At 48.0% G+C, this 26271-nt stretch overlaps 2 protein-coding genes and 2 long non-coding RNA genes across 5 annotated transcripts; 2 read left to right on the plus strand and 2 right to left on the minus strand.

The window, feature by feature from the left end:
* Positions 1 to 1327: 1327 nt before the first annotated feature.
* Positions 1328 to 9545, minus strand: LOC134165320 (uncharacterized). 2 transcript variants are annotated; one of them, XR_009965475.1, is made up of 4 exons: positions 8411 to 9545; positions 7453 to 7583; positions 3532 to 5675; positions 1328 to 1719 (listed from the first exon to the last, which is right to left on the minus strand). It is a non-coding gene; the product is annotated as an uncharacterized LOC134165320 (long non-coding RNA). The 2 variants fall into 2 exon arrangements; XR_009965474.1 differs by lacking the exons at positions 7453 to 7583; positions 8411 to 9545 and adding an exon at positions 5902 to 7434 and having other exon boundaries at positions 3532 to 3588.
* Positions 9546 to 9556: 11 nt separating this feature from the next.
* On the plus strand, positions 9557 to 10636 carry LOC134165317 (uncharacterized). The gene is made up of 2 exons (XM_062621973.1): positions 9557 to 9998; positions 10114 to 10636. Exons 1-2 carry the CDS (start codon positions 9737 to 9739, stop codon positions 10623 to 10625), a joined length of 774 nt encoding a protein of 257 aa, XP_062477957.1. The 5' UTR covers positions 9557 to 9736; the 3' UTR covers positions 10626 to 10636.
* A 1947-nt stretch (positions 10637 to 12583) lies between these two features.
* Positions 12584 to 14937, plus strand: LOC134165323 (uncharacterized). The gene is made up of 3 exons (XM_062621978.1): positions 12584 to 12921; positions 13037 to 14542; positions 14810 to 14937. The coding sequence occupies exons 1-3, from the start codon at positions 12660 to 12662 to the stop codon at positions 14935 to 14937; spliced, it is 1896 nt and encodes a 631-aa protein (XP_062477962.1). The 5' UTR covers positions 12584 to 12659.
* A 4683-nt stretch (positions 14938 to 19620) lies between these two features.
* Positions 19621 to 25819, minus strand: LOC134165325 (uncharacterized). The gene is made up of 3 exons (XR_009965478.1): positions 25674 to 25819; positions 23580 to 23668; positions 19621 to 19717 (listed from the first exon to the last, which is right to left on the minus strand). It is a non-coding gene; the product is annotated as an uncharacterized LOC134165325 (long non-coding RNA).
* Between the last annotated feature and the right edge of the window lie 452 nt (positions 25820 to 26271).

Below are 26271 nucleotides of genomic sequence, written 5' to 3' on the forward strand. Positions count from 1 at the left end.
GGTGAGGCTGCACCTCGAATCCTGTGCTCAGTTCTGGGCCCCTCACTACAAAAGAGACCTTGAGGTGCGGGAGCGGGGCCAGAGAAGGGCAATGGGGCTGGTGCAGGGCCTGGAGCCCAAGTGTGATGGGGAAGGGCTGAGGGACCTGGGGGGTTCAGTCTGGAGAAGAGGAGGCTCAGGGGGGACCTGATGGCTGCCTCCAACTGCCTGACAGGAGGATGGAGCCAGGAGGGGCTGGGCTCTGCTCCCAAGGAACAAGAGATGGGACAAGAGGAAACGGCTTCAAGCTGCACCAGGGGAGGTTGAGACTGGAGATTAGGAACAATTCCTTCCCGAAAGGGTGGTCAGGCATTGGAACAGGCTGCCAGGGTAGTGGTGGAATCACTGTCCATGGAAGTGTTAAACCATGTAGACAAGGGCCTTATTGACATGGTTGAGTGGTGGCCTCTGCAATCCTGAGATAACAGTTGAACTTGATGATCTTAAAGGTTTTTCCATCCTCGTTGATTCTGTGATACTGGTGGTTCACTGCAGAGTACATCTCAGTATTCCAGAAAGACTAACCTTGAACCTACAAGTTGTTTTATGACAAGGCTGTGCAATGGCACAGTTTGTAAGCAAAAGAACAGAAATTGCATTAATAATAGGGATGTATTTCCTCTGTAGCTTGGACAGCCTGTGCCACCCGTGATTCAATGTCAGTAAGATTAGGGAAGTCCTATATTCTGCTTTCTGGATCAGCTGCAAGTTGCACAATGCACATTATCTTTGATGACAGCAGATTTATGTGACGAGAAGAGGAAACACTGGGTTGTGCAGCCATGTGTCATGGTATCTTTGTGACCGAAGTGAAGAGCTCCCAGTGTGCTGGTCTTACAAGAGTTTATGTTCAGCCATAGCCAGACCTTTTCTGTCAACTGTGCAACTCACTCTCTCAAACTACTGTCACACTGTGCTTTAATTTTTACTTTATTTCATGCTGTTTTCTTATGCTTTGGTTTAAGCCACCTTTTATCTCATGCTTTTCATGCCTTTATAAGCATTCTTGGGAAGAAGGCTGCTAACAGCATTACCACACTCGGGCTGAACAGCACGTCAAATGACATTCACATTAATGGCAAAGCTCATTTGTTGCACCTTGTAACACTTCACACACTACTTTCTATCATGTTATTTTCAGTAGGTAATAGTTAATTGCATGCCTGACTGTTACTTATTAAACTATTGGAATTAGAGGGAAGATCCAGGCCTTTCTCATTGAAATCCAATAGACTTGAATTTGAAGAATTTGAATAGAAGAATTTGAATTGCCAGAGCCTGGATTCAAATTCTTCTTTCAGTACACTTTCACATACCAGCTCACAGCTGCCCAGGGACTGATCCATCCTCTCAGCTGCACACACAGCAGTGCTTTGAACTCATGTTGGCTCTCAGCTGCTTGGTTTGAAGTAGAAGCATCCTTCATGTTACCCACAGGCAAAAGTCAGCATATTGTCTGCCTACACAAGCTTCAAATTGTTGAAGACAATCTCTGTTTTCCCTTGGACAAGATCCCATTAGAGACAATGGAGCAAGCTCTCTTGTTTACAACTTACAGAGCACAGACCCCAACACCAGCCAATTTAGGGACAGTAATGCTTAGCTTCCTCACAGGACAGCTGGAGAGGACAGCTGGAATGTGCAAAAAATCATCAGAGCTTCTCTGATGAATGTTTCCATCTATATAAAAAAGATGATTAAGTCAGGGAACCAGTGGGTAGTGGACAAGGTATACCTAGATGCAGAAAAATCCACCAAGATTCTGCTTGTACACACCTCAGAGCATCTCAGCAGAGTAGCATGCATCATGTGTGTGTTTATCAGAATCCCAGACTGGTTTGTGTTGGAAGGGACCTTAAAGCTCATCAAGTCCCAACCCCCTGCCACAGGTAGGGACACCTTCCACTGGAGCAGCTTGTTCCAAGCCCCTGTGTCCAACTTGACCTTGAACACTGCCAGGGATGGGGCAGCCACAGCTTCTCTGGGTACCCTGTGCCAGTGCCTCAGCACCCTCCCAGGGAAGAGCTTCTGCCTAAGAGCACATTTCACTCACCACTCTGGCAGGTTCAAGCCATTCCCCTTGTTCTGTCCCTGCAGGCCCTTGTCCCAAGCCCCTCTCCAGGTTTCCTGCAGCCCCTTTAGGCACTGGAGCTGCTCTAAGGTCTCCCCTTCAGGAGCCTTCTCTTGTCCAGGCTGACCCAGCCCAGCTCTCTCAGCCTGGCTCCAGAGCAGAGCTGCTCCAGCCCTCGCAGCACTTCCATGGCCTTCTCTAGACTTGCTCCGAGAGCTCCAAGTCGCACTTGTGTTGTTGCCCCCAAAGCTGCATGCAGTACTCCAGGTGGGGTCTCAGAGAGTAGAGTAGAGGGGGAGAATCCCCTCCCTTGATATGTTGTATGCATCCATCTGTCTGTCTGTGAGAGTCCCTGCCTCAGCCAAGTTTAAGTAGTTTGGGAGCCTGGACTGGGGTTTAAGAGGTGAAGACGTGGTTACAGTGAGTTTCCATAGACAGGGCCATGCACAGCACCATGTAGCAGAGCATCTTACGTGGGTACAGTGTAGGGTATGCTATTAAAAAAGGGAAAGTTTCCATGACTCTTACACTCACTTTAGTATCATTCTACCTGTGCCTATCTTTCCAAATGACAGCAGTGATCTTACTGTGAACTGAAAACATGACTATAAAACAAATACTGAACAGTATTTGCCCAAAGTAAATTCTGAGCTTGGACCTGATGATCTTCAAGCTCTTTTCCAACCTCATTGAGTCTGATTCTATGAAAAATAGAAGCTGGATTTTTGCTGAGATCATCCTTGAACTAAAACTTAGAATGTGACTTAGGCAGCCAGCTGGACCTTTAACAAGAGGGTTCCCTTGACATGAGCAGAGAGAGCTTGCTGCAGTTGGGCAATGCTCAGGAATGCACTAAGTTTTATTTATCATTTGTAGAAATGGTTCTCCTCGAGCTTTAAAACACTTGGGTTTTGCCATTGCTAGTTTTATGCTTGGAATAATAACAGATCTGAGTTAAACAGCAACTGTTCCAGTGAGCAAGAGAAAGCTGGATGTGCCTCGAGTAGTATACCAACAAATATATAGTAACCTTTTTGCAAAGCTCAAAGTCCTGTAAATGAGATAAACTGCACATCCAGTCAAATATTTGCTATGGAGACCTCCCATTCCACCCACAAACCGCAGTGTAATTCAGCTCACAGACTTTTATGTAAACACAAAAGCAACCCTAAACTTGGCTGTGAGGTTGGTCATGTGTCTGGAAACTTGACACTGATCTCAACTGTGAGCTTCCAAAGCCAGTTTGTTAAAAACATCTGGGTTCCACTTGTGCTTTAAGATACCCAGAAAATGGAACCACAATTAACTGCAAATTCCCCCTCTAGCTCCTGGGGCAAAACATTTTATAGTCATTTCAGTGCCTGGATTTCTAGATGAGGGAAATGCAGGGTTTAGGCAATAGGTTTGCACTGGGTAGTTACAGCACAGAATACAAATGCCTGGGTCACGCAGAACTGCTGGTTCCTGGAAACACAGTCCTAGGAAAGACAAAGGATACTTGAAGTTACTCTAAGAAACATGTTTAGAACACTGAGCTGTTTTGCTCAAAGAAGTAAGCCCTAAAGACACAATCAGCTCTAAGGGTCTGTATTGCAGGGGTTTGCAGAGAAGTAAAATAGAACTCATTTTAGACAGACAGTTTCTCAGCTGTGTTCCAGTTCTCTCAGAAACATTTTACACACAGTGTGTCTGAATGAGGTGCTGCAGGAGATGATTTGTTCAGGATACACTTTGAATTCAAGTTTTCTTCTTTAACATGCCTCTAAAAATGTTCTTAGAGGCGAGAGTGAGAAAGAACCATGTTAATACAGTAACTCCATTTCCCTGGTGTGGCCAGAAGGAGAACTTGGTGAATTTACTAGCATGTATCAGCCCCATTTAATCCAATTTCAAGCCTAACTCTACTCTCTGTGATTGCAAGCTCTGATCCAGTGGCAGCTGTGCACTAGGTGAACATACCATAGCTTTCACAAGACAGCTTTGTTAAGCTGCAAAAGCCACAGTTAGTTCAGCATTGACATTCCACAATCCACAGCCTTTGCTATACTGTCATCAGCCTCTTGTAGTGTGACCCGTTTCCTTCCCCTCTCAGATTTAGAGTCTTAAAAACAAGGGGGTGGCATTATTCCCATTCCCTGTTTCTGTTGTACTTATTTTTTTCCACAGATATTAAAAAGCTGGGAAAAACCCCAGTGCTTGCAAACAGAACCACCCAGCTAAAGTCAACAACTGCAGGGAAGTTTCTCAATACACCACAAATCACCTCCTTGCTATCATGAATTCCCCTGCAAAACACTGGTAGGTGTTCAAGCCTTCATGAATGACTGGGCAGCTTCATTCCAAGCAGGATGCACAGCCAAAATGTAATTTTTCATAGAATCATGGAATGGGTTGGGTTGGAAGGGACCTTAAGATCACCCAGTTCCAACCCCCTGCTATGGGCAGGGACACCTTCCACTAGAGCAGCTTGCTCCAAGCCCCTGTGTCCCACCTGGACTTGAACACTGCCAGGGATGGGGCAGCCACAGCTTCTCTGGGCACCCTGTGCCAGCACCCCAGCACCCTCACAGGGAAGAGCTTCTGCCTTATCTGCAACCTGAAATTCCCCTGTTGCAGTTTGGACCCATCACCCCTTGTCCTATCACTCCAGTCCCTAATGAAGAGTCCCTCCCCAGCATCCTTGTAGCCCCCTTCAGACACTGGAAGCTGCTCTGAGTTCTCCACACAGCCTTCTCTTCTCCAGGCTGAACAGCCCCAATGTTCTCAGCCTGGCTCCACACAGGAGCTGCTCCAGCCCCTGAGCATCCTTGTGGCCTCTTCTGAACTTGCTCCAACAGCTCCATGTCCTTCATATGTTGAAGACACCAGAACCGCACACAGGGCTGCAAGTGGGGTCTCATGAGAAGAGAGTGGAGGGGCAGGGATCACCTCCTTGGACAAGCTTCAAACAGATATCTATCCCCTCTATCCCACAGGCTCCCAGCACAATGCCACAGCACATTGTAGGGTTATCAAGCAAGAATAAGTGGTGGCCCTGCACTTGGGCAGCAAGAAGACAGGGATTGGTGGGGGAAGTAAAGCAGCAATACAGAATATTTGAGATGGAACCATGGAGCTTTCAAAGCTTCCCTATCCCATGGTTGTGTCTAGAAACCAGGTTCTCCATCTGCCATTGCATGCTCATATGTGTGATTATTGCTCATCCCCAAGATGCCATTTTGGCAGTTTGTGCAGCATCAAGTTGGAACAGACATTCTACAGCATTATGCCTTCCAGAGTAGGTGGTGGTTGCTATTATATTTAGCCACTCAAAAAGGGGCAGGCAGGCAAACGCTTTCAAGCATGATGAGAAGAAACAAGCTTTTACGTGGAACTGGCAGTTAAACACCAGCTTAAAGAACAAACACCAGCTTAAGGAACATGCACCAGCCCAATAAAGCACCAGCTCCACCAGAAAAACAAGCAGTGGCCCATGGCATGATCTCTCTCAGGCAGGACATGCTGATGGGGAGGGCACCTCACCCTGCTGCTGTTGAACAGGTCTCTCCAGGAATTTATTTCATGGCTTGTTTAGAGGAAGCAAAGAGATTAGATTATTTTAGTGGCTTAGAAGAACCAGAGGCTTGTTCTCTACAGACACAAAGCATAGGTTGGTGAGGTTGAAAGCAGAGGGAGTCTTCTAAGTGTCTGTGGGAAAAGCTGATTCCTGCTGTGGTGCAAAGACACCCATGTGGTTTATGCAGCTGAGATGCAGCCACAACTCCACAGGCTCCACACACGCAGACACACACCTTTCCTGCTGGGTGTAGTTTCTTCCTAAGCCACATCCAACCCCTTGGCAGCAGGGTGAATTTTGGCAGCAGGGTCAAATTCATGCTGGTGCTGCATCTGCTCCTACATGTGCTGCCTGTGGAGCAATGAAAATGGACAGAGAGAAATACATGTGGAAGATGGTCAGTAGGGGCAAGACCTGACCTTGGTATTAACACATAGGATCAGATATGAAGACCGTGTATAAGTTGTCTTCAACTCAGCAGATGTTGGGCCATGCCCACAGATAACAGCATTCCACCAACCAGTAAAGCAGTTACAGAACACACCACCCACTCCATGCAGGCAGCCAGATAACACAGAAGGACAACTATAGGAGTATGTATGCTATAGAGAGAGGTATATAAATGCCTTAATCACATCTTGCTATTTCAGACCATAGCAGATGCTCTGCTGAAACAGGAAGAACCCCTAAACCACTGGCCTCTTAAACCTTGGCCATGTGCTAATGCTGCCCTATGGCTTTGGTCAGCTGGAAAGATTCTTCTGCTAAAAGCTGCTATTATCAGTAGCAAAAGATGACAGTCTGCAGCACTCCCAGATTTTTCTAGGATAGCAGCCAGCTCCATTTTAGGTTCAAGACAACCAGAGGAATGCTCTGTCTAAGGAATCAGTTCTTCCACTCAGTTGCTCTATGTTATGAGCAGGCTTGCTCAGTCATGCATGGCCACACTGCCCCAAACCTGTCTAAATAGGCAGTGATGACCAAGACTGAAACCACTCAAATCAGGAACTTTCCAGCACAACAAGAGAAACACAAGATTTCCCCTCCACACTTGTTTAGCACAGGCTGAACTCCCTGCTTTCTGTTCAGTGCTCTTGGTTCATTCTAGAAGCCACTGTGAAGGAAAGGAGTAAGCTTGGAGTAAAGCTACAGCATGCAGCTGAAACATTCACACAGCTTAAGGCTGTCAGAAAGGGGTGACTGCAATCCTCACACACACAGAGACCTACACACACATTATTTGCCTCTTTTCCCTGTCTCCAGCCGCCCTGCTTACCTCACACTAGCTTCAGTGCTCATCAGTGTCTCTCTAGGCCAACTCAGTTCATGAAGAAGGAGGAGAAGAGTGAAAACCAACCATTTTTGGTCAGTTTCTAGGCTTGGCTTTGATCATGGCTTGATCTAACAGGCTCCAGACTTGGGTACAGGGTGGGAGAACAGCAGGTTGTTTGATCAGCTCAAGCCTTCAGGTTATGCCTCCATGCTGGGGCTGCGGGGTGGTGGCCCAGCTCCATAGCAATGAGAAGCAGAAGGAGAGAGGAATAAGAAGTGAATTGTTTCAAATAACACAGCCAGATCCGTGAGAGCTATATATACCATATACCCCACAGTATATGGTTTATGCTTGAGAGCTAGAAAACACCCTTCCTGAAAGCAGAGGATGCTTCCTCACACCTGCACGGCCAAGGTATATGTACCCAAAACCGCATGGGCTATAAACCCTGTGCCTAATTTGAAGATGTTAAAGCAAGCCCAGAAAGGAAATGTCTGCAATGAGTTCTCTTACAAAGCATTTCTGAAGTCAGGAGGTGCAGGTTGAGCAACAGGCTGACATCAGCTGAAACAACAAGCTGGAGGGAGTGGCTCTGATGCTGAACCATGCCGACGTTTCCAAGGTCATCGTGTAAGACATCACTCCTGACTGGGATGAAAAAAAGAAGCCAGAATTGCAGCACTGTTACCTAAGGCAGGAAACTTTGTCAGTAAAGTTCAATTGCATGAACTGGCTCAGCATGACCATGCAGAAAAGCTACAAGCCTTTTACTGGAATCATAGAATGGTTTGTGCTGGAAGGGACCTTAAGATCATCCAGTTTCAAGCCCCTGCCATGGGCAGGGACACCTTCCACTAGAGCAGGTTGCTCCAAGCCTCATCCAGCCTGGCCTTGAATTTATAAGCAACTGCATCCCAAGCCACAGTAAGGCTTAACTAGCAGCGAAGCCTGCCTGACACAGGCGATTCCTACTTCTTTCCCTGCTCCTGTAGCCTCACTGTAACAGATCTTCCCTGGAGAAGAGGCTGTGTGTAGCCCAGGTCCTTGCCCAGCAAGGAGTATGCACCCCAGCCCTTCCTCACTTGTTATTCTGAGTGCCTCATTTCCAGAGGCAAGGGTCAAATGGATTTGCCATCAAACCTTGTGGTTATTTAACTCCCACTCATCACACTCCTCTTTGATCAGTCAGTTCACATCCATAGACAAGGAAAAGGCTCTCTGACTGCCCTGTTAAGAAACAGTTTCGGATCTAAGATACCCATGAGCCAGAACTGCCCCTTTATATCCTTTGCCACCAATTGTGACTGGTCCAAACAGCTGGCAAGTGATATTTGCTGCTCCTGCTGTTTAGCCATAGAGTAGAAGTAGGCCTCCCTGTAAATGTGAACATTTCAAGATGAACCAATCTAGTAAAGGCATACATCCACTTCCAGTGTTTTCTACTGAAATGCCTTTTCCTTTGCATCATCACCTTTGTCCTGCTTGCAGTACCCTGTGTCATCACAAATTGCATCATGTGGGAGGGGTTCAGCACCTCCTTGCTCTGCTCCAGGGGGCAGGAAAGCAGCTTGATCCAGAAGTGGCTCAGTCCAGGAGAAATGCGTATTTCCTAAGCTATTTCAACCTAAAGTGGCCCATAGTCACTTCACAGTCACACAACCACACAGAGGCCTACAGTAACAGCTGGCAAACCAGGAACACAGCTGAAAACTGCAGAGACTCAAAAGGAAGGAGGAAGGGGACTGAGAATCTGTTTCTACATCCACATCCAGCATAAGAAACACCAGTGCATGGAGAGACTGAGGAATGGGAAGAGAAAGTGACACCATCATTAGTTTAGATCATCTGGAAACCTTTCTCTTCTTGTACCAAGTCCTTCAACAGTGCCTTCCTTCAGAAACAATTGCTAAGAGGCAGTTCTACCCCTTTTCCCCATACCAGCCCCAACCATACTCAGGTCTCTTTTGATTTCAGTCTGTTTCTGCTTCCTCTTAGGTATCAGGATTGAGCAACAGCACCTATGAAAGCAACCAAACCCTAAGGGCTGGGAAGTGGGAAGTGGACAGAACGTCTTCTTGACCAGTACATGACCTTTATTCATTGTCCTTCTTGAGAATGAGATGGCATTTCATTTCCAGGAGTGTTTTGTTTCATATCTGCAATAACCAAACTAAGAAAGGCAAAGAGCACATTTTAAAGAACATCTAGCAGATTGTCCTTGCATTATAGCACAAGCTGGGGAGGGACATTAGGGACTGTAGTGACAGGACAAGGGGTAATGGCTTAAAACATAAACAGGGGAAGTTTAGATTGGATATAAGGAAGAAGTTCTTTACTGTAAGGGTGGTGAGGCACTGGAATGGGTTGCCCAGGGAAGTTGTGAATGCTCCATCCCTGGCGGTGTTCAAGGCCAGGTTGGACAGAGCCTTGGGTGACATGGTTTAGTGTGAGGTGTCCCTGCCCATGGCAGGGGGGTTGGAACTGGATGATCTTAAGGTCCTTTCCAACCCTAACTATTCTGTGATTCTATGATTCTAAGTCAGGGAGTATGTGGAAGGTGGCAGTGCTTTGCTTGACCTCCAGAGTTCAGTTGTCTTGGGAAGAATCCTGTCTCAAACCAGTCCGGGATTCTACAAACTGATTACAGGAAATTGAACACTAACACCCCACCACTGACAGCTGCCATCCTGAGCACAACCCCCATTGTGACAGCATTACAGGCTCTGACATCACTCGGCTGTTCTCAGCAGCAGGCTATAACTTCACAGCAGCAAGTGCCACTGTTCCACAGCTCCCAATGTGGTTGTCACGGGCAGTGCACATGGGCAACAGCAGCTTTCTTCTGGGCCTCAGCATCCTGATCCTGGCTGCTGGGGCCATCCTGCTTGCCATCAGCCGTCGCAGACGAAGTCGCCTGTGGCCATGGGGCCCACTTGGTTCCAGCACTGGTGGTGCCTGTCCCCAGAAAGGTGACTGTGCCACACTGCTGTGCCCACAGGGTGATGGCCAGGGCAAGCAACAGCGCAGATGGAGGCGGCGATTTCGGGCAGCAGAGCCATGTGAGTCCCCGGCAGGTCCCCCAGGGGAGCCCAGCCCCATGGGGAGCAGGCTGGGTGTACGGTCCCAGGTCGGTTCCGGCCCCCCGACACTCAAGAACCCCTCCCTGCCTTGCAGGTAACGCTGTGTCCCCCCTGTGCGGGCCCTGGCGCTGCAGGCCCGGCTGCACCGACTGCATCAAGGCTGCGCAGGAGCTGCAGGAGCTGGTGCTGTCAGCGTGGGCTGGGAGAGGAGCTGCAGCCGCTCTGGATGCTGGCACGTGGCAGGCGCTATGGCAGGACCTGGAGGAGCTGGTGGAGCAGGGAGAGCTGAGCTGCTGCGGCTCCCCCAGTTACCCCGAGAGCATCAGTCCCTCCAAGAACCTGACAGCAACGCTCCTGACTCGAGATGGAGGAGCCCCTATGGAGGTGAGGTCTGTTTGCTCCCTCGACCACACGTGTGCTGGCAGAGTCTCTTCAGCCCTGAAGATGCACGTGGCTCAGAAAGCCCTGGAGATAGAGCTGGGGGCCCTGCCCGTGCCGGTGCCGGTGCAGCAGTCCCAGGAGCAAGCAGCACAGCAGCAGGGCTGCTTCCATGTCCTGGCATTGTTCAAGGCCAGGCTGGACAGAGCCTTGGGTGGCATGGTCTAGTGTGAGGTGTCGCTGCCATGGCAGGGGGCTGGAACTGGATGATGTTAAGGTTCTTTCCAACCCAAAACATTCTATGATTCTATATATGTCCAAAGGCAAGCACGTAAGGTCCTACAGTTTTATTGCTTCTGAACTTGAGACATTCCTCCCAGTAGTCCCCAATAACATCTAAATGGAATGAGGATAGCTTTGTATGACATGAAATTTGTGTTGGCACAACAGCAGACCTCAAAGGCTCTGGAGGTCAGAGAAGCCCTCAAAATGCATGAAAACTCATCCTAACTACTTTTAGGCATCTAAAAGTTAGCCGGGTTCTTTTAGCTATCTTTTTAGCTATCATTGGCAGGAAATGGACACTTCCAAAGGATGGTTCATCCCATTGTAAAATAAGTTTAAGGAAAATGGCATGTTTTGCTTTCTGCAGGTCTCTCCCTCCTTACACTGACTACAGAAGAAGCCCCAACAGTTAGATTAGTCTTACCTGGTTGAATTTTATGCTGCTGAAATTACACCAAACAGATTCTATCTTCCTATTGCCATAGCCTGTTCCCCAGCACTTACACAGAACACAGGCAGAAGCTCTGGGCTAAAGAGTTCAGAGAGGACATCCCTGAGGCAAGACACTAGATCTTGAGCAAAACAATCACATGGGAGGAAAGCAAAACACCACGGCAGAACTGATCTTTAACTTCCCTATTTCAAACTGTCGTTGATGAGATGGGAAAGCTCCACAGAGGCTTGCAGTAGCCAGTGATGGATATGCTTAGACCTTCCAAATACCTCTGGCGAGAGGCTAAACCATGACACATGAAAGGGATGAAATGGATGCTCTGCTTTGGGGGAAAATGATGTGGGAAAGCCAGTCCAGAATAGGGGAAATTATCATGTTTGGTTTGTTATTCACGCCTCTGCTCTATCATTTGATATTGGTAATATGGGGTTCATCAGTCAACGTAAAACAATTAAAAGTTACTCCTCTAAGCTTAAACTTCTACTGCTCTAGTAATCAATGTAGAGAAATAATCACTCAAATTCCAGGAAGTATCCAGAGTGCAAACATCTATATATAGGCTGTGGACACTGCTTACCTGAGCTTAGGAGAGGACTTTGTGTCTCTCTTCTGCTCTGGCTGTGCTTTCAGGGACAAGTCATCTCTTAATCAGCCCTCTAGTATTAGTCTCAGAGGACCACAGACTGTGAATCAGTAAAAATACAACTTAATGGTCCAATAGGGAAGACTGGCAGTGGTGTGAACTACCTTTAGATTGAATAAGGAGACTGTGGACTGGAATTCGGATTGCATGTCTATTGTTTTATGAGGACCAGCAAAACCTAAAACAATGATTCCCCTCCCTTTACGTCTGCTCCTTGTAGCCCTCATATAAAGGCTGATTGTTTCACAAGGTCAGCAATCCTCAGCATGTAATCCTCGCCATGTTAAACACACAGAGAGGGGAGATGAGATGAGCTCTTATGCAGAAGCTCTTCCTTGTGAGGGTGCTGAGGCGCTGGCACAGGGTTCCCAGAGAAGCTGTGGCTGCCCCATCCCTGGCAGTGTTCAAGGCCAGGTTGGAACTGGATGAGCTTGAAGGTCGCTTCCAACTCAAACCAGTCCGGGATTCTACAAACTGCTTACAGGAAATTGAACACTAATACCCCACCCCTGACAACTGCCATCCTGAGCACAAGCCCCATTGTGACAGCATTACCGGCTGCTACGACCACCTGGATGGCTATGCTGTATGTTAGGGATATGTTTTTTTATGGTTCTTCTAAGAGAAGAAGGCAAAACTGAGGTGTCTCAGGCGAGTCACACACAAGGAGACACTGAGCACAGGGACGGCCGTGCTCTTTGACCCATGATTTCGTTCCAGTTTCAAGACCCATATCTGCACAAGGATATTTAGGGCTCATGAAGCAGCAGCAGCAGGATGCCCACGGTGCTGGCATAATGGGGCCTGTAACATCACTCGGCTGTTCTCTGCAGCAGGCTCTAACTTCACAGCAACACGTGCCACTGTTCCACAGCTCCCAATGTGGTTGTCACGGGCAGTGCACATGGGCAACAGCAGCTTTCTTCTGGGCCTCAGCATCCTGATCCTGGCTGCTGGGGCCATCCTGCTTGCCATCAGCCGTCACCAATGGGATCACTTGTGGCCATGGGGCCCACTTGGTTCCAGCACTGGTGGTGCCTGTCCCCAGAAAGGTGACTGTGCCACAATGATGTTCCCACAGGGTGATGGCCAGGGCAAGCAACAGCGCAGATGGAGGCGGCGATTTCGGGCAGCAGAGCCATGTAAGTCCCCGGCAGGTCCCCCAGGGGAGCCCAGCCCCATGGGGAGCAGGCTGGGTGTACGGTCCCAGGTCGGTTCCGGCCCCCCGACACTCAAGAACCCCTCCCTGCCTTGCAGGTAACGCTGTGTCCCCCCTGTGCGGGCCCTGGCGCTGCAGGCCCGGCTGCACCGACTGCATCAAGGCTGCGCAGGAGCTGCAGGAGCTGGTGCTGTCAGCGTGGGCTGGGAGAGGAGCTGCAGCCGCTCTGGATGCTGGCACGTGGCAGGCGCTGTGGCAGGCGCTATGGCAGGACCTGGAGGAGCTGGTGGAGCAGGGAGAGCTGAGCTGCTGCGGCTCCCCCAGTTACCCCGAGAGCATCAGTCCCTCCAAGAACCTGACAGCAACGCTCCTGACTCGAGATGAAGGAGCCCCTATGGAGGTGAGGTCTGTTTGCTCCCTCGACCACACGTGTGCTGGCAGAGTCTCTTCAGCCCTGAAGATGCACGTGGCTCAGAAAGCCCTGGAGATAGAGCTGGGGGCCCTGCCCGTGCCGGTGCAGCAGTCCCAGGAGCAAGCAGCACAGCAGCAGGGCTGCCTCCCTGTCCTGCCCAAGCTCATCCTGCCGGGACAGAGCCAGCCCTGGCTGCGGCACGTTCTGTGCCCCTCAATGCAGGCCAAAGCAAACGCTATTGTGGATACCATTGAAGAGAAGGAAGTGCAGAGGCTATGGGGGGACCCAAACCCCACCGAGGAGTCCCTGGCACCGCAGATGCTGTGCCCTCCACCGCTGCTTGGTCCCCTGGACTCAAAGCTGCCAAAGGAGAGCAGAGCTGGGGAGCCCAGGGCCCCGGGCAATGCCAGTGCACTGGGACAGCACAAAGCAGGACAGCAGGAGCCACAGAGCCCCCGTGGATCTGAGGAGAAACCAGCCATCCAAGCACCAGAGGAGAATACACTGAGGAAGAGCCTCCTTCACCAGGGTAGGGGCTTGTCACCGTGGGACAAGGAGTGCCTGAGGCCTTTTGGTTCAGGCGCGGCCCCCCCTGCCTGTCCCAGCCTGGATAATGGAGCAGCAGGACCAGAAGCAGGACCAGCTTCCATGCTCCTGAAGAAAGGTGCTGCCTGTCAGATCAACATCCCCACACAAGGCAGGGGCCATGCCCACAACGAGGACAGGAGCTGGTCCTGTGCCACAGCGCCTATCAGCAACGCAAGGCTGGAGCTGAACCAGAAGGTCCACAGCAAGCTCTGGACCCACACAGCAAGAAAATGCCTGGAGATAAAACTCCAAACTCTCCCCAAGGCAGTGCAGAGGTCCATGGGCATGTCGCAATGCTCACTGCCCAGACGGAGGAAGGCTGGGGCTGGGCAGCTGCAGCCCCGCAAGAGCTCTGCCATTATGGCAAAAGCAAAGCAGCTCAGGCAGAAGGAATGGGTCCTGCAGGAGCAGGTTCAGGCATCCCTCACCTGCACTCTGGTCCCCATGACACCGTGCTCCTGCCTGTATTGTGTCTCCTCCTACGGCCCCGTTCCAGGGACGGAGAGCAGCCAGGCATTCCTGGAGGCCAGGACCCTGCCCAGCACATCCTGCAGCTCTGGGAATGAGATGGCCACAGACACCAAGGATGCGCCAGGGCCACCCTGTGGGATGGTGAAGGACTCGCCAGGGCCAGCATCCACCCTTGGATCCCCAAGCCTTGTCCCAGCATTCCCTGCTAGGGAAACCTCCAGGAGCACAGAGAGGCAAAGGAGATGTCCTGATGGCCTCTCACAGGGAAGCCCACCCAAGATGGCTCCAAGCTCCAACTCCTGGTGCCCAGAGGGGATCCCCAGCCAGCACAGCCCATCCTCGCAGCAGCACTGAGGTTCCCCTGTCACCAGGAACGTGAGCTCATGCCAACCATGCCCAGCCCGGGACGCGCAGGACACTGCAGCAGCATCGACCAACAATATCCTGCGTGCGGTGCTGGAGAGGATTCGGCAGCGGCGAAGGAAGGTGTCCTCATCCCCGGAGAGCTCTCCCACTGAATGCAGCTGACGTGGTGCGGAGAGGCAGGGCCAGGCTTCCCAGAGCTCCTGTTCTCCGTGAGCCCTCTCTTCTTGTAAATAAACACGTTGATGGTTCTCCAAAGAGCCATGCAAGTGGACTAACCCCTGCTGGAGGGGCAGGGTGTGTTGGGGATGGGAAAGGGAAGGCGGGCTCAGGGGCACAGGGGAAGCTGTGCTGTCCCAGCAGGAGGACCTGGCCAAGAGGAGAAGCCTGGGCAAGGGGGTTGCTGCTCCTAGAGCTCCTGCTCAGCCCTGCCCTGGCCAGCCCCTTCTGCCACCCTGCAGGGCAGGTCCTTTGGCTCAACTTCACTTGTTCTCCAAGCCTTCCCTGAGAGCAGCTCCCTCCAGCCCCACCCCAGGCACCTTTGGGGACCACAGGGCCCTCGGAGTGCCTGCAGCTGCCTCTCAGGGGCAGCTCCACAGTGGTTTGCCCAGACACAAGCTCATTGACCAGACAAGATGATGCCAGTGTCCAGATGCAGGGCTGAGGTCCTCGATGCCTACAGCACGTCTCTTGGGCCAGTTGCTGCAGTAACATTTCTATGCTGTGCCCCGCATCCCGAAGCTGTCCTGCTCCAACGCACACATCATGGAGCACTTCACCTGTGCGGCTGTGCTCATCACCTCAACCAAGCTCCTCATTTTAATCTACATCTGCATCACAGTTGCCATCCACAAGATCTAAGTCCAAAGGCAGGCAAAAGCCTTCTCCACTTCTGCTTCCACCTGATTCCTGCTGCCGTGTTTTATGGAACAGGCTTCTTCACGTACACACAGTTCACAGTTCTCTATGGAGCACAGTAATTATTGCTTCATTTTTGCTCTGGTGATTCCCAAGCTCAATCCTGTAATGTACAGTCTAAAGAACTGGGAGGTCAAACCACCCATTCCAAGAGCAGTAGCAAGCCTGTGTTTCTCTGAGTACCACAGAGATTCAGGAGTCCAAACAGGTCTCAAAGAACCTGAGATTTGGTAAATGAGAATAATTAAATGTACAAGTAGTTTGGCAGTGCCTACCAAAGGAAAAAAAAGACGTTATAGAAGCCTTCCAATACCTAGAGGGGCTGACAAGAACGCTGGAGAGGGGCTTTTGACAAGGGCCTGTAGTGACAGGACAGGGGATTTGCTTTAAAGTAACCCCTGAAGAGCAGTTACCTGACCCCAGAAGTAGAACGGTGTTGTAGCCTGTGCTGGGCTTTCTGTGTACATTTTTGTCCACACTGATGCATATCTTGGGATTTGCCAGACGGCTTTGGGATAAATAGTTGGGTTTTTTTAAATGGTTTCCACTGTTATAGTTCAAGAACTTCTGTTTTCTCATCTACTCTCTCTGTATGTTTGATGGAGCAGGAACTATGGACCAGGAAGGATACTTTGGGTGACCTTGCGTGCTATTGAAACTTGTGCTTAGAAAACCAAATCCCAACTGCACCGTAAGTCATGGCATTGAACTCTGTGGGAAGCTCCATAGTGTTACAGCTACATGGGTAGCCCTGACTTCTTAGTGCTTGTCTTTGAAGCTGGTCTCAGATGGAGTTACATGCGTTTTCTTAAGCTGCTGAGATATGCTTTAAAACCAAAAGAAAACCCCAGGAAATCCTGAATGTATTACCCAAGAGAAAAGCTCTTTGGTCATTACTGTTGACCTTTGAACCCGTTGTCAACATGACCAGCAGCTGAGAATGGATAAAGCTTGAGTGATTTCCATTGTTTTAATATTAAGAATGTGCATTTGCTATGACTAAGATTCAAGTTCCTGCAGAGAAACCATTAGCTTATCTTTTACACCAAGGCAGCAACCACAAAAAAGGCCACTGAGACAGACATCCTTGACACGTGGTTTGAGTAAGTAGTGTGCAAGCAACAAAGTCACAGCAGTGATTTAGCACATGGCACAACAGCTGGAACGACACACCACAGCACTTTAACACAGTCCAAGGCCCATCTCAAGCTGTAAGAGTTTATCATCCCAGCATAGACCCTCATAGCTAAGAGATACACGGATTTGTAGCCACAACACACAGAGACTGCACAGCACCCCACCTCTCTGCACATCTGTTTCCACCTTAGTCAGCCATGCCTTCACTTTTTGCTTGGTGTGAAGCACTGGTTTTACCTATGGACTCAGACCTTAAGCACACTTTGTAAACCTTCCTTCAGTCTGCTGGGACTGGGAAAAGCCAGAGCAATGGTCACAAAGCCCATGAATACAAAGCCTCCCTTTTCCCCTCACTGGCCATAAGAGGAGTCTTAAAGCTGTCTAATATATGGACACATGAGCACAATTGACATCTCTAGTTCAGGCGTTAGAACAGGCTGCCCAGGGCAGTGGTGGAATCACCATCCCTGGAAGCGTTCACAAACCATGCAGATGAGGCCCTTAGTGACATGGGTTAGTGGTGGACTTGGCAGTGTTGGGGAACAGTTGGACTTGATTACCTTAATGGTCTTTCCCAACCTAGCTGATTCTATGACTGTGGGAGTTGATTCACACCCTGGCAGACTGATTTTGAGATACACAGTGCAAACTATGGCCAGATTGTGCTTGGTGTTGCAGTTGGATTCTCAGCATGCTGGTTGAGAACACTCCCAGACTGATGACCTGAAATGATGGCAAAGGAGCCATCCTTCCATTCAGCCCCCCACAAAGGATGTGCTCATGTTTTCTGCAGGAGCAGTGTGGTCAGGAAGAGGTACCAGTCCTCTAGGCTGCTTTAGTACAGAAGAATGTAGATGTAAGTGTGCCTACACTACCAGTTCCCAGCATTCACACTAAGATATGCTTATATCACCTGTGTCTAAGGCTGAGGATCTCATCTAAGCTTCCTCTTGTTCAGTGGAGAATAACATTACCAGCAGAAGTCATCTCCTCCTGTGACAGTGACCAAAAACTGTGCCATCCAACTGGTCTCCTGGAGGTGCACACCTCTTCAAAGGGAACCCAGAGAAGGAGCTTTGATTCCAGCACCTAACTTTTAGTTGGCTAAAGTTAGAGAAGAGCAGTCACAAACTGCAGTTCCTATCCAGCTGGTAGAGCTCCACAAGGTGTCAGAGACCAAGAGTGATGTTCTTGTCTTGTTAAAGTAGTTCTTACCTGGGTGACCACTCTTCTCAGGGCACATTTAATTTCTTTGTTCCTCAGACTGTAGATTATGGGGTTTAGCAGGGGAGTGAGGATTCCATAGGGCATGGAAACTATCCTGTCCTGATTAGGCAAGTAGGTGGAGGAAGGCCGTGCATATGTGAAAATGGTGGTCCCATAGAAGAGGCATACTGCTGTCAAGTGAGACCCACAGGTGGAGAAGGCTTTGTGCCTGCTCTCAGAAGAGTTCATGCATAGCACAGCCCATAGGATGTAGATATATGAGACCAGAGTGAAAACGGAGTGGCTCCAGCAACTGTGGAGCACCAGAGAGGCCAGCATGGGAGGGATATCACAGTAATATTGGCCAACTTCATTAGACTCACAAAAAGAGAGTGTAAAAATCAAAGATGTGTGCAACAGGGAGTTTAACAGCCCTGCTACCCAGATGCCAGTGGCTAGGTGAGCACACAGCTTTGTACTCATGATATTCATGTACTGCAGTGGATGGCATATTGCAACGTACCGGTCATATGCCATCACAGCCAAGAGGAAAATCTCTGTGCCTACGACATCAATGAGGAAAAACAGCTGGAACATGCAGCCATGGAATGAAATCACCTTGTTCTCAAGCAAAATTGCATCTCCCTTCTAAAGAGTGCATGTTTTATGGCTTGTTTTGCAGTTGAAAATCATTTACAAGTTTGTATTGCCACACAAAATCTAAATCTCCCTTCTAAAGTGTGAATGTTTTATGGCTTGTTTTGCACACAGCCTGAAATCAACAAATACAGGTATTAAGCTTAACAGGGATTAATCAAAAAGGTTTAATTCTTACAAGCTAAAGTGCTGATGGTTGAAGACAAAGATACCTCCTCTGTGGTGGCTACCTTGGTTGGACACAGCAAGCAACCCAACTGGGCTTTGAAGGCAGCAGTACTCTGAGCAAGGGGACCTGTAGAAGAATTAAATTGCTGGTGATTGACAGACAGTATATCCCAGATTTTTTTCAGCTTTATCCAGTGGGATATAAAGAGATATAATCTAGCATTCACTTAAAGACCTCCCTTCTTTCTTTACTTTACCATATAGGATTCCATAATATTATTAGTACTTCTAGGAATAGCTGGACTTCCCATCCCCTTTTCCCAGTTCAAAGTAGTCTAGGATTGTCACTGAAGATCTGTCTAACCTGCACTGCTACACTGAATGTAACTCATAGCATACTTTACCTAGTAGCCCTGTAGAGAGATAGGGCAAAGTTTGGCACAAGCACCTCTTTGTTTGCAGATTAGAGCATGATTATGAGATGGTGTGAATATCAGAACACATTCTTACGTATGAGAAATACAAATAACAAGTGAAATAGGTGACTGACATCCCATCTGAGACAGGCTCATCTATCCTCTCATGTTCTCACAGCAGCTTGCTTCCACCTCAAAAGGGACCAAAATCAGAGTTTAAAATACTGTAAGATTCATTTAAGCAGAAATAAAAGGCACACAGTGCTTTAAATCATAATATCGCTCATTCTTAAAATTGGAAACTTCTCCAGGTAAAATACAACAGAAACCTAACACAGAAATACTCACTGCTACAAAGGATTAGTTACTGGCGCTACACAGGCATCTGTAACTCCAGGAAACATGACAATCCTTTTTCTTCTTTCAACACGTGCCTAGAATATCTGCATACAGCAGAAAAATGATTTCACTGTAGTCTCTGGAGCAACAATCCATTAAGGAAGCGATGGGTCCGGGTTTAGCAGCACAGGAACACGCAGGCAGACATCTGCAGGCACTGGCTAACCCTTGCCTACAAGGGTGAGTACCTCTTTAACGAGCTTTTATACACTTGAAGACGTACCTGGGGAGGAGTGTCTCTGAAGCTTTTTTGGATGCTGTGTTGCGTTTATGAGGCTTTTTCAGAATCAGGAGAAGGCTAAAATGTGAGAAGCTATTTCTTCACTCTATACCATTTGATTCCCATGGTTTTCATGTTGCAGGACCTTTTTAAAGGGCTGTGGTTTGATACATGACTCTTCTCCCAGGAAAAGGAGATGGTGTCCTTCTCCCTAGGGGCTGCCAGCCCAACTCGGCCATTCCAGCTCCTGAAGTCTTACATCTTAGACCTCATAGCAGCCTTCCAGTATCTGAAGGGGGACTATAGGGATGCTGGAGAGGGACTCTTCATTAGGGGCTATAGTGATAGGACAAGGGGTAACGGGTTCAAACTTAAACAGGGGAACTTTAGATTGGATATAAGGAAGGAGTTCTTTCCTGTTAGGGTGGTGAGGCACTGGAATGGGTTGCTCAAGGAAGTTGTGAATGCTCCATCATCCCTGGCAGTGTTCAAGGCCAGGTTGGACAGAGCCTTGGGTGACATGGTTTAGTGTGAGATGTCCCTGCCCATTGCAGGGGGGGTGGAACTGGATGATCTTAAGGTCCTTTCCAACTCTAACTATTCTATGATTCTATGATCTCACAAGAGTCTAGCATTCTGATTGCTTTAAACTACAGCCTTAAAGCTACTTGGTCACAAACTGTTTTCAGACTAATTTGTCTTGCTCTGGAGCCTTAAATCTATTGCTTACACATACTGGATCACAATAAGCTGGGGAACAGCTCCTTTGCAAAGGCACGCACCTTAGAGAAGGACAGTGGTAACAGTGTCTTTGCAGGATGAATGAAGAGCAGAACCCGAGTGACTGCTGTGGAGCAGTTGTGCTGGTGTTACAAGGGCAGCTAGCACACCATCATGTGCCTGTGTAAGTGCTTTCCATGTTGGTTTTATGGGCAATCTCTACTTCTTCAGGGGAGAAACCTTTTAATTTTGTTTACCCCCTACAGAAACAACAGAAGATAAGCTACTTGTGAAATCCATGCACTACTTGAAGCAGATATGTACCCTAGCATATGGAAGAGCATAAGTTATCAGCAGTACTTTGAAGAGCTAATAAATCCCCCTCCGATTCCAGAAAGCATCCATGCATTACGCATTCATTTATTTGAGCATCACTTTCCATCTGATGTACTGCTCATATCCCAGTATTACCTGCCCATAGCTCCTGCACTGTCAACAGGAATGATACAGTCAATCATTCTTAAAGCCTGTTTGTCATGTTTGCAGTGTGCCTCTTTTACAAAATAAAGACTTCTGCATATGTCAGAAGATAAATTGGAGTTCTCAAAGAGTTATAAAGCAGATGCTTTTCCTGCTATGGTTGTATAGACCTGTGGCTGGAATAAATCCATGTGGTCCAGATCTTTATGTACTGTTAGCCCTAGGCCCATCAGACTTCTGAAGTTTTGGAACAAAGAATGGAGCTAATCATTCTGTAATAAACCCAGATGCCGGAAAGAGATACAGTAAATAGATCAATCTCATCACAGCTGGGAGAAGAGCTAGGACTGACTGTGCCCTTCCAACTTCTGAAACTGGCTTCATGCCTCTTCCACTGACAGCTACCCGTCTTTTCGTTGAACAGGCACAAGAGGGCAATAGCTCATGCAAAATCTCTGCGTGGTGAAAGGCTGCAGAGCACAGCGCCGTACCGAGAGTCAGGAGATAAATGTGCGTATACAGGCCACAAAAAGGGAGCTGCTATTATTTGCTTTCAGTATTTTTAATCTGAGACCTTATGTCTAAAGCCCACTGTTGATAAGCATAGAATGGCTTGGGTTAGAAGGGATCTCAAAGCTCATCTGCTCCCAACCCCCTGCCACAAGGGATTGGATCATTCAATCATTTAAAGAATCATTTAAGGCCATAAGAATTACTTAAGATTTATGACGTGACCCTCTCCTTGACCATGTTTGTACTTTAACATGTTGCCACACGTTAGAAGTTTGCATTTTGGCAAGATAGCTATTGCCTGTGCATCATGCTGGTGCCTAGAAATTAGTAGTTTAGCAGAATGCCAGGCATTATGCTGGGCTAAAGCTGAATTATCCCAGTCCCAAGCACAGATGCAGGCTGGGCAGAAACTGGAATGAGGGAAGCCCTGAGGAGAAGGACTTGTGGGTGTTGGTGGATGAGAAGTTCCCCGTGACCTGGCTTCAGTGTGTGCTGGGCTGCACACCCAGAGCGTGAGCAGCAGCTCAGGGAGGGGATCCTGGCCCTCTGCTGCCAAAGGGGAGACTGAGCTGAGCTCTTAGGCAGAAGTTCTTCCCTGGGAGGGTGCTGAGGCGCTGGCACAGGGTGCCCAGAGAAGCTGTGGCTGCCCCATCCCTGGCAGTGTTCAAGGCCAGGTTGGACACAGGGGCTTGGAGCAAGCTGCTCCAGTGGAAGGGGTCCCTGCCCGTGGCAGGGGTTGGAGCTGGATAAGGCAAAACAAACTCTATGAATTCAGAGACATCATCGGAGCTGGTGCTGCCCATCCCTTCTGCCATGCCAGGACCATACACAGCACAACACAACCAAAGCCATTTGATATTGGCCAGTTATGAGATTGAGCCTTGTTGAGTATTGAGCTTTCCAGCTTGGAATGCTTACCATGACCACAGAATGCTTATCATGAACACAGACCGATTACAGACTTGGCTGCTGACAAAGCTCCTTTTCCTCTGATGTGTTTCTCATTTGTATTTCAGACGTGGGGATTATTTGATGTGATTCTGCTGTCTTCATGCTTAACAAGGTAACAATCTCACACAGCAGATGGGCTCCATACTCACTGTCACCTTCCCTGACAACATCTTCTAAAAGTTAAATTTGGGATTTTAGTCAAAACTTTGTCCCCTATTTGCCCTATAGGTTCTGGCAAGAAGCAGCAGCCAGAAGAGGTCTGTAGAGCAGGAACCCTGGGACAGGTGTGGATTAGCCTTAGCTTTACCAAGAGCCATCTCCAAGTTTAGCTTTTATTGTGAAGATCAGATAATGTGTCACACCACAAAAGAGATATTTGAAGGATGTTCCTGCCCATGGCAGCAGGTTGGAACTAGATGAGCTTTAAGGTCCCTTCCAACCTAAACCTATGACTCTATGATTGAAGCCAGCCCAATCCAAGCAGTTTTAAAGCTGCCCCTCAACAGTGCAATGCAGGTTGCTCTGCTTTACCCATAGTCTTTAAATAAAATTGATTAGATCAGAATCTCCTCAGTTTTGGGGGATTTAACAAAAGCATTGTAGAGATCCAGCCAGTTTTCAAAGGACTTGATTCGACCATGGCATCATTTGCTACAATAAGAGGCTGGGATATTTTGTGTTGCAGTCAAGGGTCTAAACAATATCAAGGAATGCCTTGTATCTAATGCTTCAAGAAATGGATATATTTAAGGTTCAAGGCCTTGGAACAAGCTGGTCTAGTGTGAGGTGTCCCTGCCCATGGCAGGGGGTTGGAACTGGATGAACTTAAGGCCCTTTCCAACCCAAACCATTCTACAATTCTATGACGTTTTGTCCCTTGAGGCAGTTTTTCCACTGTGCTTTAGATTAAGGCAATAATCAAAGCTGAGCATAAACTCACAGAGCTGCTAATTTCCAGGAGAGAAAGAACCCGAGATTTTAATGAGGCGCAGAGAAACCAATTTACACACTTACAAACTCACCTGCCAAGTTGGACCCTTGCAATTTGCCAGGCACTAACTTTTTAAACAGCATCTTCTGAGGCCTTATTAAAACCATCCCAAGCTGTTTCCTGGAGAGAAAAATCAATTAGATTAAATTGCTTGTCTTGAGACACAGGTTTCCCCAAACCATACAGAGCTTGCGTTTGGCTTCAAAATCCAAGTGATGATTTCAGATCAGTAATTGCAATGATCTGCACTGTGTTTCCTTATAGAGCAAAGAAAATAGCTCACATTGAGCCATGAAGGTCCACGTCCTCCTTTAGAGGAAGAGTCCTTTAGAGCGCATGCAGAACTTAAAGTAGGAAATTAGAGTTTTGTGATTACAAATAAAGAAACAGATGAAATCCAGCACTGATTCTGATGGGGACTTGATCATCAGACAGATTTAGGCATTTACTAACAGTTATCAGCCTGGTGTCCCTGTTTTGCACAGTTTCCCTTCTGTCTCCCAGCACAAATGTTTCTTCTTTGGAAGTGATAAATGCTCCATCCCTGGAAGTGTTCAAGGCCAGGGTGAACAGAGACTTGGGCAACATGGTCTAGTGTGAGGTGTCCCTGCCCATAGCAGGTTTGGAACTGGATGATCTTAAGGTCCTTTCCAACCCAAACTATTCTATGATTCTTAATGGGACCCAGCATAATGTTGAGAGAAAAATGGTGATTGACAAATCCTGTGTTGAGCAAAAATGTGCATCACTGACTATGAAATGGATCCCCTCATATGAGGAACGCTTTCACACTACAGTGATCGAGGTGTGAGAGTGTAAATCCCATGGGATTCCAGGCCATGCAACTTCTACAGACAAGCAGCAAGGTCCTTTCTAGTTTTAAGATCCATGGATTTTGCCCCACAGCCTCCTGCCATGGGGCGGGACAGAGACAAGACGGTCTTGAATTTCCTCAGGGGTCTCAGGGATCCAAACTAAAACAAAGACTGAAACAGTGTCAAGGAGAAAAGTCACTCAACTTGGGCATGAACTACTCAAAAACCATAGACTCACATGCTGGCTTGGGTTGGAAGGGACCTTAAAGCTCATGTCCTTAATTCACACAGAGGGGTGGGTCTGCTCCTGGATTCACCACCACTGACTGCAACTCTGATTTCTCTCCAAAGCCCCACGGAGCCACTTCATCCTCACAGCACAACGACCTCTGCTATTCCAGTCTGCCCTTAACCCCACACAGACACTGATATAGCTCTCCCACAAGCCATTCCTGGTGGATAACTACATTCCCAATTACTCTCAGCTGATATATTTTGTGACCTTACAGATGAGCTTGGCAAAGAAATGCAGAATTATTTATAGATCAGCCAGTTAAATGTCACCATTTTCCCCTTTTGCATTTGCCACAGTTCTTCCTCTTTAAAAGACAACATTCTTGGATTTACTGCTTCTCCTGCAGCATCCAGTGGCAAGCTCAGCACAAAGCAGTAGTAGCACTGAGAAACGATTTAGAGTGGATATGGCAGTTTCCTATGTCTTTGGGGAGGCCAATGAGCACTTTGCAGGCCAGTTTCACCATGAGGATACAGGTAATAGGAGCTGACACAAAAAGCAGGAGATCTTAAAATTAATTAAACACAGCTTAAATTAAATATCCCATAAGTATCTAAAGCCTGGATTTGTGATTAGGTTGGTGAATAGCACTAAATAACAGAAACAGTGAAGATGGCTGGTTATATCCTTTCTGGCTGCCAAAGCAGAGGGACTCTGTCTCCCATCCCCGTCTCCTCTGATCCTGCTGCTCACCTTGGTAGTTCCCTTCTATTTCCTTCAAAAACAGGGCCAGTCAACCCAATTCAACATCTGCTGATCCCAAAGCAACAGTTTTAAGCTAACACAAGCTGCCAAAACCTCACAGACTTCCTGAGAAACTCAATGGTAGGAATGATCCGGTTTTTAGTTACATAGAGTCATCACAAAGGGGAAAATTGGTCCTTTAGCTGACCAAAGAGCCCCTGCCAGTTGCAGTTGCTGCATGCAAGCAGCTGCAGCAACATTTCTAGGGTACAATGGACACTCCCCCAAGCTTTGAGATAGTTGGCCAAGGTCCTGGACATTGCTCACTTACCCTCTAGCCATAAATCTCTGCTAGCAGAAGCTCTGACCTTTTCCTATAGACATGGTTACCTCAACTGTGAGCTTACATCAGCAGCTTCTATAAGCCCTGACCTGTTGATGCCCCTGATTTATACCTGCTGAACAAATGAAGCAAAACAAATTAACAACAGCTGAATAACCAGACATGGGGCTCTGAAGAGACTTGCATTGATTTACAACAACTGAATGCTTTTCCACCTGTTGCCCATAACTGTGCTTACACTGTCTTGAGGACTTGGTTTACAGGCTTCAGAGTCATACGGTCTTCATGGCAAAAGTTATTTTTGCCATAAATGTTTTTACCCAGCTGGCATAGCTTGACTTTAATCTGTTATAGTTCATCCACTACTATCCATTAGGGAGCAGTTCAAAATGCCAGATAAGTTTGGAGAGTTTGTATCTTACAACATTGAAGCATTCGCCTCAGTGAGATAAAACATGGTTCAGGCCTGTTCTCCTGTCCAGTTTTATCTGATTCAAAGTAGGGTGTTATTAAACATGATATGATTCTGTATGATTTCTGAAGCATACATTCTGAAATGCCTAACAAAAGCTTTTCTTTACTGAAC

Source organism: Pezoporus occidentalis, unplaced genomic scaffold (assembly GCF_034315485.1).
Source record: "Pezoporus occidentalis ecotype Australia unplaced genomic scaffold, CSIRO_AGI_Poc_V1 ctg236, whole genome shotgun sequence".
Classification (NCBI taxonomy): Eukaryota; Metazoa; Chordata; class Aves; order Psittaciformes; family Psittacidae; genus Pezoporus; species Pezoporus occidentalis.

Excerpts from the sequence above, each read along its gene's own strand:
- LOC134165317 (XM_062621973.1), top strand. The coding sequence starts at position 9,737 with ATGTGGTTGTCACGGGCAGTGCACATGGGCAACAGCAGCTTTCTTCTG. Across the intron at positions 9,999-10,113 it reads ATTTCGGGCAGCAGAGCCAT|GTAACGCTGTGTCCCCCCTG; the intron begins GTGAGTCCCCGG and ends CCTGCCTTGCAG.
- LOC134165323 (XM_062621978.1), top strand. The coding sequence starts at position 12,660 with ATGTGGTTGTCACGGGCAGTGCACATGGGCAACAGCAGCTTTCTTCTG. Across the intron at positions 12,922-13,036 it reads ATTTCGGGCAGCAGAGCCAT|GTAACGCTGTGTCCCCCCTG; the intron begins GTAAGTCCCCGG and ends CCTGCCTTGCAG. Across the intron at positions 14,543-14,809 it reads GGATGCGCCAGGGCCACCCT|CCCGGGACGCGCAGGACACT; the intron begins GTGGGATGGTGA and ends AACCATGCCCAG.